Raw genomic sequence first — 17,715 nt, 5'->3', positions numbered from 1 at the left:
TAGATATGGGTTATCCTTATTGAATTACCAATACGTGCCGTGTCAAATATTTGATACCAGTTAACTCCTTTTGAATTAAATCGTCCGTGATTGGCTGTTATTATTCAGACGTCTGTTTGTTTGCTGCAAAGTAGATTTGTATCTTGCCTGGATGATTAATTGAAAAGTTTTATTACTTTAGTTATGTTGTTTTGTGTTGTCAAAGGGCCATTACCCGTCCCTAGATTTGCCACTACTTGCCAGCTATTTCCACTGAAAAGGGTGGCATTAAGTGTAAAAAAGGTGGCATTAACTGGAAAATGACAAAATTCCACTCTTTTTCCACTGTAGTGGCAAAATTGCCACCAAATGCCACTATCCTTTGGTGGCATTTAGGTGGCATTGAGTGGAAATTTGAACATAGACTTTTTTTATGGTGGCAAAAGGGTGGAAATTGGTGAAAAATGAAACTTAGTTTATTTTGAAGGTGGAAAATGAGTGGCTTTTAGTGGAAAAGTGAAACTCTAACTATTTTCTGGGTGGCAAAATAGTGGAAAAAAACTTAGAAAATTTTGTGAACAACTTTTAGTCGAAAAGGGGAACTCTTAACTATTTTCTGGGTTGTATAAAAATTAGTGGAAAAAACTGAGAAATCTAATAATTGTGCATTGCAGGGTTTAAGATTTATTTAAGTCAAAGCTCCAAACTGAAATAAATCTGTTTATAGTTTGTATCAAGTGAACTTTTTATCAAAAATATAATTTATTGAAGTTGAACAGTTAGAAAATTTTATCAGAAACTCATATTTCTTAAACATACTAGAATGCCATGAACACAATTCTGATACAAAGTCACTGCCTCACAGTAACGGTATGATAATTCCAGCTGTAAAGTAGCAGGAAAAGACACAGAAATTGGACGTAAAATCACTTTTCCAGGCGTTAAACACATATAATTATGATCAGGAAAAATTAGAAAAGTATGGGGTTACTTAACTTCCCATTTTTTATGGCAGTACTTTTCTTTAGGGATGTAAAATTTGACTTTCAAGTCAAAATGTTTATGTTCCATTCTATGCTTGTAAAATAAAATTACAGCTTTTAAAGTGAACTTTGTTCTTTAGTTATAATCTGTACATTAAATAGTTGAAATGTTCTTCTATGCCCAGAAAATGCATATCTTTGCATAAAGTTTGTTGCTTCTTCTATGATATTTAATGTCAATCTTGTATAAAGTTTGACTTTTGTCTTTTCTTCTAATTGACATAATAAATTGTCTCTTCATAATTACTTTAAACTGATATCTGGTGAGTACTAACACTTTTCATGTAATGCTAACAATAATTAAAGTGAAAAATGCAAAGGGCAATAACTCCAAAAGTATGCAAAGAGTTATGGTTCTTAAACACAGCACGTTACTAGAAAAGATCTATATCTGTGAAGTTTTTAATCAATATCTCCATATTTTTCAAGCTTAATGATCAAGACAAAAATTAAGCATAGAGAAGTAAAAAATGGCAATAAACCCCAAATCATGCAATAAAAAGTTAGGGTTCCTTGGCATTGTAACTTCTCATAAATGAGATTTAGTTATATGTGGAGTTTAAAATTATTGTCTCTAACATCTTTTGTGCTATGCTTTCAGAGGCTTTAAATCTATTGTAAAAATTAATGTGTGAAAAGTAAATAAGTCATAATGTCTGATAAATTTCTTACAATCAGGATAAGTAACTACTTAAGCTAGTAAATACTGCATCCTCTTAGATTTAACAACACAGCATACATCTCAGATCTGATAAAACTACTGCCCTCTTATCTAGTAATCTATGAATGGGGGTTAATAGTTTACTCATGCTGACCAGAATGTTTCATTTGATTATTTTGGGAGAGGCAACATTATACATGTTTTTATGTAGAATTTGTCTTAAAATAGCATGCTAAATTATCTTTCAAAAGCTTATTTCTACTCAATCTATTGAGGTATTAGATATAGTTATACATTCAAATGAATGTAAAAAATAAAATGATGGGTGTTATGGTTTTTGGAAAATCCCTCACAATTTAAAATTATAATGGACTGTCCATGCAGTTACACCGTTGTAAAGTTTGAATTCAAAGGAATTGAGGTCAGCTAAAGCTTGCAAACACAAAGGAAATTATTGATATTGTAGCAATTCTGGAGATATTTTGTTTAAAATGTAAGGGTGCATATTTTTGATTTCTCAAAGAAAACATTTAAAGTCTTATTAGTATGGTAAATAAAAATGAGAAGTTTTAACTGAAGTGTGAATGTGTAGACAAGAAGATAAACAGCAGAATCATTCCCAGTCAAAGTTTCAGGTAAACAACTTTTACATACAATAATTATTGTTATTTATGCAGAAACTGTTAAGTTTTTTGACAGTAAAAATATGAAGTGGTATTGTATAAAATTGTGTTTTATATTTGTTTTGTTTGTAACTTGACTAAAAAGAAAGCTGCATGTACAATGTACATATAAAAAATGTAGGAATATAAAGAATGTAGGAAGATCTTCATCATTTCTTAAATACAATATGTTAGAAATTTTAAGTTTGAGAAAAATATTATAGAAATTAATCAGTAAGTACAATATCATTATGTACAATATTACATCAATCAAACTATAGATAACCTGAGGTACCTATTACTACAACTTTCATGCTATATACAATTTTCCTTGTGTGTCACATGTGGAGCAGATTAACAGTAACTGATTTATTAGTAAGTTTCATTCCTTCATTGTTGTAATTCAGCTTTCATGGTGCAGTAGATAATTATATAACCATAACTAGACAGTCTAGAGTAACATGCTATTAGGAGAATGACAGTTCATAACAGAAACAGCATTAAATAAGAATTATTATTTTGCAGACACAAAGCAATGAGGAGCAGCCTGGTGCAACACATTTGATCTTCAGTGGCTTTACAAAGGTATCTTGTTAATTCAAAGTTATTTTAGAATTAATAGGAAAGAAGTGTCACAGTACCCAATAAGACACTTTTCAGTTCTTGATAAATATAGCTATTAGTCACTATTTACAAACCTACTTTAATTCAAACTCTTTATGACACTTTAATTTGCATTTACATTTTGTTTTACAAATTTTAGAGTTTTTGTACATTTTAGCTTGAAAATTTTATCAAATATTTATCCTGATGAAGGTGCGTTAAGAACTGAAACTGGAAGATTATTTATTACTCAACCTGCACTGGTGTTGATGTGTTGTATTTCTTTATTTCTTTCTTATTTTAAAATTTAAGAGTTGTATACATATACCAAGGTCTTATAAAAGTGTTTCATTTTCTGTCTTTACATATTAGATATTGATAATCATTTTCTGTCTTTACTTTATGGATATTGATAATTATATTTTAGGACCAAGTGATGGCAGAACTGAAGCCATATGCCTCAAAAGAGAAAGGTCCAGCAAAGCTCTTCAGAATGCTATTCAATATAGAAGAGATTAAAGGCCGCTCATTGTATGGTATGAGGAAAGGGAACAGAGAGTCTGTCGCCAGACCTTCTTGTGCAGACAAGGCAAAACTTAAGTTCTTGGAAGGTAACTAATGAACTGAATGAAAATATCATTTTTGATTCTGCGTATATTTTCTGCCTTGGAGTAAATAAGAAAAGTCTGATTCTTCCATGTCTGCAGTGCTGTTTTTTAAAGTGTTTTAATCATATCTATGCACTCAAATTGAATATAGAAATATCCAATAGTCATATAACAAGAGCTGTCACAGGAGACAGCGAAGCTCGACTAATGAAATACTGGACGCAGTAAGGAGGACAAAACTATGAAAGGAAAATCAATTATGTATAATTATGTATTAAGTTATAGTAAAAAAATAATATTTGTTAACATAAATTCCAAGATCAAGGGGAATAATGCTAGAAATAGTCATGCTAGAGTTATGGACCTTGTCACACAACATTTGTGTAATGATAAGAAACATATATTTGAAGTTTGAAGCAGATACCTTAAAAAGAAAAGAAGCTATTATATTTCTTAAAGAAAATCCTAAGTTCAAAGAGAGATAAATCTGTAAATATTGCATCAAGAATTATGAACAATGTCACATAAAATGTAATTGTTGATAAGGAATAAGTATTTGAAATTTGAGGTAGATACCTTTAAAAATAAAAAAGTTATAATAAAAAATAACATTTTTCTAGTAAAAAATCTAAGTTTATGGGGAGATAATTCTTGTAATATTGGTGCTAGAGTTATGAACCTTGTCACATAAGATGTGGATGATGATAACGTAAACATATTTGAAGTATGAAGTTGATCCCTTTAGAAATAAATAAATAACAGTAAAAAAAATATTTTTTATGGAAAATTCTAAGTTCAAAGGGAGATAAATCTGAAAATATTGGTGCTAGAGTTATGAACCTTGTCACATAAGATGGGGATGATGATAACGTAAATACATTTGAAGTATGAGGTTGATCCCTTAAGAAATAAAGAAGAAACAGTAAGAAATAGTACTTTTTGAGGAAAATTCTAAGTTCAAGGGGAGATAAATCTGAAACTATTGGTGCTAGAGTTATGAACCTTGTCACATAAGATTGGGATGATGATAAGGTACATATATTTGAAGTATGAGGTTGATCCCTTAAGAAATAAGGAAGTAACAGTAAAAAATAGTATTTTTTAAGGAAAATTCTAAGTTCAAGGGGAGATAAATCTGAAAATATTGGTGCTAGAGTTATGAACCTTGTCACATATGATGTGGTTGATGATAAGGAAGATATATTTGAAGTTTGAAGTTGATACCTTAAGAAATGACAAAGTTATAGTGAAAAATATTTTACTGCACCAAAACTTTAATCTAAAATCTGGACGCGGACGCGGACGCCGGGGCGAGTAGGACAGCTCTTCGTATAGTCGAGCTAAAAATGTAAGCTTATGTTTTTAATTATTGTATTAATCATTCATAATTTTTTTTGTTTTAGATTGTGCGCTCGAAAAGTTGCCGACAACCTAAAGGGCTGAACTCAAACCGTCCAGGAATAGCAAGATAAACTGAAGAAAATAAATGGACTAATGTTTTGCTATTTTTTGAGACAATATATATCATATGGAAACATTAAAAAGGATTATTTTTAAAATTTGTTTGTTTCCAATTTAGGGTACAGGGTGACTTTCAAGCAGTTTCCAGCTATTGCCACCCACAAGGTGGAAAATTTCTGAAAGGGTGAAAATAGGTGGCATTTAGTGGAAACTGAATTTGCCACTATCTGGTGGCAAAATGGTGGAAAAGTGTCTAAATACTCCACCAATTTTCCACCCTTATGGTGGCAAAAGGTGGAAATAAGTGGCATTTGGTGGAAAATAAGTTTGCCACTCAATGGTGGCATAATGGTGGAAATTTGTCTAAATACTCCACCAATTTTCCACCATTATGGTGGCAATAAGTGGAAACAAGTGGCATCTAGTGGAAAATGAGTTTGCCACCCTAAGGTGGCATAATGGTGGCATTATGGTGAAAGTTTGTCTTAATACTCCACCAATTTTCCACTCATTGGTGGCATTTAGTGTAAAAAAGGTGGAATTAACTGGAAAATTATATAACATCAGTCCTGCTCAAATTTTTCACCATTTTCATGATTTGGGTGGCGTTTTGGTGGTGTTTTGGTGGCATTATTGGTGGAAAATTGTCTAAATACTCCACCATTGAAATGGGTGGCATTTTAGTGGCAAATCTAGGGACGGGTATGCACCAGAAGTAATTTTATATCTCTTTCTCAAGCACTTTATATTTAGTTGCGTAAAATACTCCTTGGCCAAGTACCTGAACCATCTTTTTTTCTGTTGCTTTTTGGCAATTAGTACTGATAGAGTGATTAAGTATTTTGTATATCTTGAACATTAAAAAAAACAACAAAAAAAACACACACACAAAAAATCCCCAAAAAACAACAAACAAACATGAATTTGAAACACTTGTTCATTAACAATTCAATTCAATTTAAATTTTATTGCATTATTTCGACGAAACTTTGTCTTTGGTAATTCATACATAAATCACTTGAAATATGATATTATACAATGTTCACATAAATACAGGAACATATCAAATCTACAATTCTTGCATTGTTTCTAAAACACCAGATCTTAATGTGAATGCTTTATCTAGAACTTTACATAATTGTAATATTCTACTTTTATTTCCTTATGACACAATAAACTTATTTAAAGTTGGAAAATATGCATGTTTTATGAAAGATTTTCTCAGTTCTGAATATAAGGGACAACATAATAAGAAGTGGTATTCTGACAATGTCATAAATATTAAGATAATTATAAGTAAACACAACCATAGTTTTTTGGCTCTGATGAACAGCTATATATAGCTTGACAATATAGCCTGACTATGTATTTAAAAATAAGACCTACCAAATTGACTTTAATATTTTGAATCTCAACGTTATTTGCAAATAAAGAAACTCAGTTTAAGCTGTATATGTGTTGCGGTGAACATAATATAGATTTGGACCGCTAACCGATTGTGATTTTATTCTATCTGAATATATATTAACTTTATTGTCGCGTTTTCTTTCCCTGTAAGCTTCATGTTTATATAATTATTTTTTAATTATACTTCATAGTAAAACCTGTAAAAGAGTCAGATGAAAAATGCTTGTGATCTTAAGCAGGGTCCGCTCAATGTTTTACTATTATATTTGCAATAGTGAAAATGTTAGGATAATTTTCATAATGTTGGACGATTTATTTGCTTAGTTTACAGTACGTCATTGTGTATCATATCAACAAATGTTTTTATAATTACAAATGTTTTATTGTTTTGTTTTAGATCAATCTATTATGCATGTAAACAGGACAGATATTATGATATTTGTTTTCAATAGAGCTTTGTTTAATTAAACTTGGTGATTCTAGAATTTCCAATTAATAGTAATAGAGATGCATCGTTTCTGATCAATGTATGAAAACCTAATTAAGGGTCAGAACTGATATTATGGCATTGCTTTATTAATCTTGTGGATAAACAAGTTTGTGAGTCAGAGATGTGAAGGGAAGGTTACGATGTTCCTAAGCTTGAGGGTTTTAGAACAAAGGAGTGTTAACACAAGGCCATGTATACTGTCTGAAATATTTATTTAATAGAGGATATTGAATGAGTGTAAGTTCAATACTGAATTTATTGCACGAGTTGAATAAAATTATATTATGCGAGCCTCTGGCGAGCATAATATTATTTTATTCAACGAGTGCAATAAATTCAGTAATGAACTTACACGAATTTAATATTCTTTTTATCACATACCCAAAATATAGACCGTTTAAAGTGAAATAAGAGTCATTTTTCATCGACGCGCCTATAGTATAACGCTAACATTTAGCGCGTCTTTACACTATGTTTGTATAACGCTAATGACGTCACGTCAAAATATATGCACGGCCGTGCAATACCATATTTACGGAGTCGCAAAATCGGCACGGGTGTGTGATAAAACGACTTAATTTAACTGTACTACTATTTTTGGTTGATATTCAAGATATGTGCATATAGTGCAAATAAACATAATAATTTACCCAATGGAAATTGATGGTACAAACGTGTGTTTTTGTTTGTATTTAAATTTAAATTTAAATAGACGATATTGAATGAGTGTAGGTCTAATACTAAATTCATAGAAAACTTCTACAACAAATAATATGCGATTTATTCAACGAGTTTAATATTTTTCTGATTGCATCTACATGAATATAATATTCTATTTATCCCATGTCCAATATAATTATGGCTTATATTTAATTAGAGTTATTTTTCTTTGACTATTTATTTTTCATTGGTATGGTTTAACGCTAACATTAGAGCGCTTTAACTTAACATAAATGACGCCACGTGCTATTACACTAGTGTAATATCGTTTTATTAAATGGCTTTATAACACTTCTGTGCCGTGGTTAAGGTGATAAATACAATATTTAATGTTCAGTTTTATCAATTGATAAGTAAATGTTTACCTAGACAAATAAATATCATCAACTTTCAAAGAGTTTAATCTGTACTCATTTACATGAACGCCACAGAAATATAAACTATTCCTCCAATGTCACAATAATATGACCTCAACACCAATACTGGAAATGTTTCCTGTTTAGAGATAACGGTATTTGTTTACTAATTGACAGTAATTGACATTTTTGTTAATGTCGTCAATCAACGAAAAACCAATACATTTTAATGCATTCGGATTTAACAAACATTAAATAGTCCGGTCATTTGTCTACTCTACATTTATCAGATAATTGTCAATTGTTCTCCAGGCTTTACATTGTCATCACGTCTAATAGAGGAGAAACAAGCAATTGTATTTATGCATATGCTCTTCTGAGACATGTGGAAAAGTGAATGTAGTCAGATTAAATGTAAAAGGAATATTTTTACTTCACATGATGAGAACATAAAGAGCTAAATTCATATTTATTCTGTTCATCATATGTTGGATTTAATTTATAACTGTGTGAAAATTGAACATTAAACTTTTGTGACTTGGACATTTAGTAGAAATATTTTGTTTTAGAAAAGTGATATTGAATTTTAGGATTAATTAAATTTATTTTAGAGATTAACCACGGTGTTAATCGGACAGCATTGATACTATTCTGAATTCTACAAACACATTATATTACGTTAGATAAAAATAAATCTTCAATCTTATAAAATGAACTGTTGTACGAGAAGTCCAGAAAAGGTAGAGTATTTTAGTAGGGACCGGTTTGAAAAAAACCTGCTTTTGAACAAGGTGTTTAATGCCATTGCATATTTGAAGTAACATATCAAGTAAAGCACAATAAAAATTATTTTCAATGTTAAATATTTCCGTTCAACTTTGTATTATTTCCGAACAATAACGGTCATATTTCTCTTTTTCTGCATTGTAAAAGAAGACTTAGTTTTTATCTTGGTCTACAGATTAAATCCTTGTTATTCCTACGTTATAATATTTTCTCACCAATTCAAGTTTAGGTGTTTAATCTAGTAAAAACACTCACTATACACAGAAATCGCAAGTAATGTGCCAATGAAAAATGTCATATGTGCCTGCAACATTCATAAATCCCATAAAATCTTAAAATATGTCTTAAATTTTGCGCTGTGATCATAAGCTTGCTTTAATTGTACAGCGTTATGTATCATAGCAATTTGAAACATCTTGCAATATTTAGCCATATTGAAACTAAACTGTTTAAAGTACGAGTTCCCTAAATTGAATGATATTTTTAAACTATTATACCACCTTATTCAAACTTTTCGATAATGTATTTATATTTGTTTTTCCAGGCTAGCAGTGGTAGTAAGCGAAGCAAGGATTCTGGTGAAAGAACAATGCGGGAAGGTGAGCATAGCTTTTCTTTCAGAATATTACTATGTAAAATAAACAGTAAATTAATAAAATAATAGAACTGAATAAGAATAACCGAAATGATCAATTACAGGATGCCTCAACGAGGCAACAATATGACTGGTGCATGCTTTGTTTATCGGGGTATGTTTATGACATTAAATGGCTTACAGAAGCTATCACAAGTGCCCTTCCTAGCACCGTCTTAAAAACAATTCAACAATAACATGAAAACAAGCTAAACTAAAGAAATAGCTACAAACTATCTGTTGTTGTAGAATTGTCAATGTGACACTTACTAGATGTTTTAAGAAAAGTCACGCATGACTGACTGATGGCCATGTAAACAATGTATTATTAGCTTAATTATGGCATCTATGTTTTTTAACTTTGACATATATTGATTTATAGCATAAACACACCTATTGCTTAAAATGAACTTGTTAATGTTATAAATCATTAAACTGAACTAAGACATTTTGTCACATTTCATCAAGGTCTAGATGCAACAGATAAAGCGGAGAAAAACTTCGAATCAGGCAAGGTGTAACAAACTGTTGTGTATATTTGTGAAGTGAACATTGTTATGAGCTTAAGTTTTGTTCCGTTCTTTTTAGCTTTTGACGTGGAATGTTCATATAATTTTGTGCATGTTTTTTTATTTTTATTCTAAGGAAAAATATTTTTGTGTAGTTTACATGTTTGCAATACAATATTATGCTTTCAGATTTTGTTAAAAGAGTATATTTATAAAATTTAAGTTGCTTTTGTATTATTACGTATCATGTTTTTCCGCGTAAAGCAAATTTCTTGTTACATAACAGTTGTACTTGTTAATCTGACTCTATCCAATTATTGTCTTACAAAGATTTTCTTTTAATCTTGCATTCTTTTCAATTTCATAACATCTGTTAAGCATTTCCCTTACTTTTATCATATGATAATCAGACTTATGTTTCGAATATATATTAACGCGCTTATATTGTTTTTGTATTTACCAGTGTTCTGTTGTTACCATATAACCTAAACTATATATATTCACACACATCATTATTGGAATTTAAGAATTATATATTTTGTTATTTTATGAGTTCTTGAAATTATACAATACATTTTTATACTACCTTGTACACAGTAAAATGTTTGTAAGTCATCTATCAAATATAAACGATTTTAATAAATAAATTGACCTTACTTTGATAACCTTATCATTGTGTCTCAAAAGCTTTGTGCCTAATTAACATGATTTATAAATTATAAATAACAAACTTCATCCAATCACTTTAATAACAAATGCAATATCCCTCAAATAACAGACAGGTTTTATAATACTATTTACAGAAATACGCGAGTTGTTCCGATTATTTGATACGAACAATGATAAGTCGATATCAGCACAGGAACTTGGCAAGGCGATGAGGTTTCTCGGTATGAGCCCAACACAACAAGAGGTGTCGGACGCCATGAGGACCCTTGATGTTAACGGTAGTACAAATTTTATTTATATTTCGATTGTGTAGAAAGCTTAACGCTTTCAGACACACTCTAGAATCCGTTCCTGGAACCAACAAGTACTGAGCAACGAGTGTAAAGTTTCTTGCTGAAAGAAACAACGGCTTGCCCCTGAGGGGTTTGAACATACGTAGAAAGAAATCCGTAGATTACTAATCCGGCGTGTTAACCACTCGGCCATGCCACCACAGTTAATTTATTTATGTTGTTTTATGTATTGTTACAGTATACAGCTGAACTGGGCTGTCTGAAATTGGTAGAATATTTGTTTGCAACATAATGAAAATCACTTACGCAATGTTATACTTGTTACACAACAGTTTGACTTCTTTAGGGATTCTTATTTTCTCTATTCATAACAAACAGATTTATCATAACTGACTATGCAAAGTTATTTATAGTCCGTTTTGGTGAAATACTAGAATCCCTAAAGAATGCTTAAAAAGGCAAAATTGAAAATGTTGCAGACCTGGTTCGATTGAGTCTTTTCATGGACGGTACTAGAAAGTGCAAGCTACTGTTCACGCCCGCTAGCACCGGTTTAAGCAGAATTCAACATTTAAACATGAAATGGTGAAATTTTGAATTTAGAATACTTGCATTGCATGCACTTGTGAAAGCAAAAAACCCTAATTATGTAGCTCATAATAGAATAATCTAAATAAAATTATGCCTCAATGAATTCATTTCAAATTTTCATATTAATTCTATAAATGAATAATGATGCTATGTCAAAAAAAAAGAAACAACATCTGCTAATTTAAAGTTCTCAAACTTGACTAATCTGGTTTTAAGAGTTTGTCACATAACAATCAGCTATATAACCTTCACCATATCCAATTTCTTCCATTTTCATGCTTTTCCCATTTTTGTTAAATATTACCAGGATGTCCTTATCCAATAAAAAAGCTATCTCGAAAATTAGAGTAATTATAACCATTTATTTTATTACATTTCAGGAAACGGCAGGATTGAATTTCAAGAATTTTACGCATTTATGCAACAGGAGATGGCAAAAGTCAGTATGTATATTTTTTTTATTCAATTTACGTGTTATTTCTTGTTTCAAGGAAACCGAATGCAGAAGAAAAAAAATTAAGAATTGAAGACGAGAGAATATTACTTCTGTGACGCTTGTTCTATTCTGCCTAGATTCTATAATGATTTTCAGTGGTTTTATACCTAAATTGCCGATAAGTTAAATGGTAAACACATATGTAATCTTGTGTTTAAATGTATAGATTAATCTTTAATAAGTAAGTACTAAATACATAAAAATTAAATGATTAGATTTAACAACTTATCCGTAGAAATTATTTGATATAACGGGCATATTTTTATTATTTCTAAAATATCAGAACAATTTGTCTTTAAAATCATTCGAACTCAATACCATTCCTACCAATATTCGACCCAATATCAATATCTCTTGGCTGCTTGATTTCCTCAACATTAATAAACGTTCATTAAATATAAATACATTATTGGGTATAAATAGAGCTCAAAGCTGCGAACAGTCAGTCTCTGTTCAGCTGCCGAAGTGTCAACACCACAGAAATAAATTATTAATATTTTAGTTAAATTACTTGGATTCTTGCACTATTTACGCAGTATATCAATTGCATCAATTAAACATTGCGTTAGGTGTAATTGTTATCACTAAAGTATTAAAAACTCGATATCCAAGTGGTTTTTCTATATATCAAATAGCCATGAAGTGTCACCCCAATTTTATATCAAGTTCAAGGACCACTTATTATCTTTCAAGCACATTACTGTTAAAACATTAGTTAATTAAACCTGAAACAAATTATTGTATAATCATTTGTAACCAATCAACTGGCAAACTAGCCAAGAAGAAATAATACATATAACAGCTAGCCCGTGCACGTTGCACTTCCACTATGTAGCTATTTTATTTCCATTTCAAGTGTCAGTACACTCTATCTGGTATCAAGGATGGAGCTGTTATAAGCTTCAAACAATGCGATTTCTTTCGTACAGTACGAAATCATTCCAGGTAAGGTTTACTTCAATCAAAAGATATGAATACAATATAGGTTGACATATATTCCAAGTGCTATGATACGAGCTGCAATACTACGATGAGAAAGAATCCCCAGATTTCTATGTCCGATAAAATGATATAAAACTGTTATACCGGTGATCATGGCCAGTATATTGAATATGACTTACATTTTATAAAACAAATCTGTCTTAACTTTGTTGTAACTGTTGTTTTTCATAGATGACGAGAACTACTCACAAAGAGAAGAAGTTATACGATCAGCTTTCAGAACGTTTGATAAAGACGGAAATGGTTACATAGATGCCAAAGAATTGAGGTACTTTAACGTTAGATAAGATAAAATCAGAATCTATAAAACTTAGAGATATTTTAAATATATTGTAAAAACATTGATGAGGTTAAACATGTACGGTTTCTATATTTTACTTCTTTGATTTTAACTTATTTTAACTTGGTTAGTTTATATTGTAGAAAGAATGGCAAAAGTCAACGACCTTAACCACTTTGCCACGGATGCTTCATGGACTATCTGTATGGAAATTTACTTTATATAATCAAATACATGAACAACTTTGTCATCAGTTTTATAAGGTTTTATTTAATAACATATTTTAGAGTGGCCATGAAGAAATTAGGAGAATGTTTGACTGACAAGGAACTGGAAGATATGATGAAGCAAGCAGATGTTGATGGGGACGGAAAGATTAATTATGAAGGTAAGGAGGTTTATGTTCTTACATTTTCAGGAAAAGCAATATTTTGATGACAATTCTGTCAACTTTCCATGAGTATGAGGCATGTAACAACTGGATGAAATGAGTGAAAACAAAATAATATGTAAATATTATTACGTAGAATGCATACCTATATTCATAGCAATAAGTACAAACTCTTTTTGTGGTTTATTTTTCAGAGTTTGTCAAGATATGGTGTGAAGCGACCTAGTGTATCAAAGATCTCACATAGATGTTGATTTATTTTTGTTTATATTGATTATATATCTCAACAAAGAATTACGGCGTTTTAATTATAATCAGAGACATTGTCCTGGTTCTAGTTTATTTTATTATGCATGGACACTGAACATTCATTTATTGATCTTTCAACTCGGAGCACATTTCATTCTAAGTGTATGATATATATTATGTATATGAAATATCTGAAATTGCTCAAGATGTGAATATGTTTATGAAAATGTAATCATATTTTATGAATGAAAACACAATAATATATAATTATATACATTTATATAATATAATACAAGAACAATCATATCATATAATATATGTACACTTCTAATATACAGTAAAATATACATTATAACCGTATAATAATTATATGTACACTTATATTATAATATATAATATATGTACATTAATAGCATATTATATATGTACACTTATATTATAATATATAGTTTATACGTATACATTGATATCATACATGTACATTTTTATCTGATAATGTATGTACATTTATTTAAAGCTACATTAAATAAATATGTAAAAATATTTTGCCGTCGGCCTAAAAATCAAGCATTCTATAGTTTCATTAACCTTTTTAACAGTATTGTTGTAAATCTCATCAAATATTGTTAATAAGTTAGGATTTTAAACGGTAAACCCCACGGTTAAACTAAAGTTCGTATACCAATTTTAAAATGCAAATGAAGACTATAATCAGCTCGTGTATGCGCTACGTCACAGTTATATAGTTGCTATCCGGAGCACAGCAAATGTGAGATTTTCTTGTGCAAACACACTTGAACCGTTTTGGCTTCACGGTGCACTAGGCCTGGGGTTCAGAAAAAACTAATCATCTCATAAAAAAGATTAAATTTGTAAGAAAACATTCGTTACAATGCGGAAATATAACGTTAAATTAGGACTGCTTCTTTAAATCATGTTTGTTGATTTAAAATTGATGTACGGATGATCTGAAGGCGGAGTTTCTCATGCAAACAGGAATTGTACTTCCGATTTCGCCACAATGAGGTTGCTCAATGTTTTTGCTTATAAAACTCATTTCGGTTGTCTGGACACCAAAATAAGATATGGAGTCGATATGAAACGCAATTTATTAATGAAATGTCGCTATTTCTGTTTTAATGAAATTTATTAAATGTAGCTTTTATATATTATATGAACATTCATATCACATACAATGTGTGAATTTATATGATATATATTACGTAAATTTATATCATATATAACACGTACCTGCATATATATCATGTAGTGTATGTACATTTGTATCATATAAATGAAGTACACTAATATTATATAAATGAAGTACATTAATATTATTTATAAAACGTACTTTATAATTTGTTTAATATATGTAGATATACATGATATAATAAACGTACATTTATATAATAAAATATACGTATATTTATATCATATAATATATCATATCATATAATATACGTACATTTATATCATATGATATACGCACATTTATATCATATGATATACGTACATTTATGTCAAATACTATACTTACGTTCATATTATATAAGATTTGTACCTATATGTCAAAACATATATGTACAAGTACATCATGTTCATATGTCGAATGAAGATATTTTACTTTAAAGGTAAACTTTGTTTGCTTGGAAGAGTCATGGAGTTTTGATTATGTACATATAACGCGAATGAATACCATACGGTTTGCAAATTAAACTTAACATGATGTAAACTTAATTGTTGTTGTTTTATTGCTTGTCAACACAATCTTATACACCTCTATCCAACAAAACGATAACACAATAGTACGATTGTACGATAACGCCATATTGTAATAATACGACAACGCGACAGTATACTGACGGCAATGTAACAGAACGATAACACGACTTTCTATCGTATTATCATTATCTTGATATCGTATTGTCACGTTTTGTCACTATCGTACTGTCGTAGTATCGTAATTGTACTACCATTTTATTATTATAGTACTGTCGAGTATGGCGTCTTAGAGTTACACACTTATATGATGGCCTTTATATCATTCCGTAGATATAGACACTCAGTAATAACAGAGAGATTAACATTTTACAGGGAGATATAACGGCGCGTGATAACTTCCCATTGTGCAATCTTTAAATGTCTGTCGCTATGGAAATTAATCCGTTTTGTTATGTGGCAACATATGTTGATTACATGTTTTGAAAAATAAAACACCAGGGGTGACCAATAATTCCTTTCTTTATTCAAGGTGAACAATCATAATGTTTTTGACTAATTTATCTTAAAAGCACAAAATGAATAAATATATTTTTTGAATTCTTATACAATATTGATTGAAATGACTGGTGAGAATTTACTTACTAAGGAAAAGCACAATAAATCTAATTAGTAATTTTAAAATAATGTAATGTAGTTAAGCTTTTACACCATCTAATAAAATTTATAGTTACACCTTTAATTTAAAACGATTAATAATCTTTTTTAAAAAACAATGTCTTACATATTCAAAAGTATATGGAGTGTCTTTGCTCAAGTAACTGTTTGATTGTTTAACATTAATTTGACATTCAATGAAATTAACTCCTTTTAATCTTTAAATACCTGAAATTTAAAGTTAGTAACTTTTATCATCATTTTAAATGTTTAAACCACTCACTTAAATGTTTAAGCCACTTACCAGCGGAGTTCTGAAAGAAGATTGTTAGTTTTGTCATTTGCTTCGTAGAGAAAAATACATTAATGATTATTGACGTCGTAAACGGTTAGTTTCAGTATAAACTATGGGTCGACCTTAATAACGTTGTCTAAATGTAAAAAATAGAAAATGTTACTTTTATTATCTTATAGCGTTTGCGAAACAAATTTTGTACGATAAACCGAAAATTGTAATCATAACATACCATAAGGGGGTTAAAATGTCATTTGTCAAGAGGACGAACTTGCGCAAAAAATGTCGTTTGTTTTGTATCACTATTGTCAATATACTTAAAGGCACATTCTGCTTCCGAAATGAATACTTTTTCCTTTGTTAGGAAAGAACATGTAAAATACTTATTACCCGATGAAAGTTACACTGCATGTGCAAATTATTTGTAATACAATCACCAAAATGAAATCCATACAAAATACTGACACTACACGTGTACCTATAACCAGAAAACAACACAAGCAAAATGGATTCAGGTTAATAGTACTTTGTTTACATTTTGCTTCTTGTGTGACAAACAATTTTATATTCAGCAGTTATTTCTTCAGGTGATTAACAACTAGCATGCTCTTAACAATGTACGTATTATTAGGAAGTAATGAGGGGCCTTTCAAATAGCAGACGAAAATAAAGGAATACGTCAATGTAATGGCAAATTGTTAATATGATTTAAAAATGATATTTCTTTGGCGATAATCTACAACCCATCATTTCACCCGTCACCAATTAACGTCTATGTCCAAAATATTATTACAATAAAAAGCACAAACCTCATTTATTTTGCTTAAAATGAATAAAAAAAATAGTCTAGACATATGAACTACGAAAAATATACAATTATAGAATTCTTAAAGAAAAAAGTCCAAAATAATTAGTGATTTAACTTGGTTTTATAATGGCATATATACCGGTTTAAACATTTCCTGGCATTTATAAGCACTCGAAATATTATTGATTTGTATTGCAAATTGTCAAATATTTGGCAGACCATCTAATTGCCACTGTCATCTTAATTTCCAATATAAACCGATATCTAGTAATGATATTTTCGATATTGTTGTTTCTCGATTTTTTACAATATTTACAAACCTTGCAAAAGGTGGAAGCCATTTTTG

The 17,715-nt window shown here is 30.0% G+C and overlaps 2 protein-coding genes across 14 annotated transcripts in view; both read left to right on the top strand.

The window, feature by feature from the left end:
* Window positions 1-15,622, top strand: part of LOC132734560 (neo-calmodulin-like) — a 40,883-nt gene extending 25,261 nt beyond the window's left edge. For 6 of the 13 annotated variants that reach the window (XM_060721325.1, XM_060721328.1, XM_060721327.1 and 3 more), the window contains exons 2-7: window positions 9,321-9,375; window positions 10,723-10,866; window positions 11,853-11,915; window positions 13,142-13,238; window positions 13,538-13,638; window positions 13,836-15,622. In XM_060721325.1, the coding sequence (XP_060577308.1) occupies window positions 9,321-9,375; window positions 10,723-10,866; window positions 11,853-11,915; window positions 13,142-13,238; window positions 13,538-13,638; window positions 13,836-13,867 (492 nt within the window). In that variant the 3' untranslated portion in view covers window positions 13,868-15,622. Of the gene's footprint in view, window positions 1-8,340; window positions 8,731-9,320; window positions 9,376-9,878; window positions 9,921-10,722; window positions 10,867-11,852; window positions 11,916-13,141; window positions 13,239-13,537; window positions 13,639-13,835 lie in introns of those variants that run through there. The other 7 variants (XM_060721319.1, XM_060721322.1, XM_060721321.1 and 4 more) reach the window with 3 other exon arrangements.
* Window positions 718-5,080, top strand: LOC132734565 (uncharacterized). Its single transcript, XM_060721332.1, has 4 exons — window positions 718-2,318; window positions 2,871-2,930; window positions 3,376-3,559; window positions 4,960-5,080. The coding sequence occupies exons 1-4, from the start codon at window positions 2,268-2,270 to the stop codon at window positions 4,989-4,991; spliced, it is 327 nt and encodes a 108-aa protein (XP_060577315.1). The 5' UTR covers window positions 718-2,267; the 3' UTR covers window positions 4,992-5,080.
* Window positions 15,623-17,715: the final 2,093 nt, after the last annotated feature.

The sequence above is a fragment of the Ruditapes philippinarum genome, unplaced genomic scaffold, assembly GCF_026571515.1.
Source record: "Ruditapes philippinarum isolate M1 unplaced genomic scaffold, ASM2657151v2 ctg1683_1_1_1_1, whole genome shotgun sequence".
Lineage (NCBI taxonomy): Eukaryota > Metazoa > Mollusca > Bivalvia > Venerida > Veneridae > Ruditapes > Ruditapes philippinarum.
The sequence above is the reverse complement of the archived record's forward strand: the minus strand, read 5'-3'. Positions and strand labels throughout refer to the sequence as shown.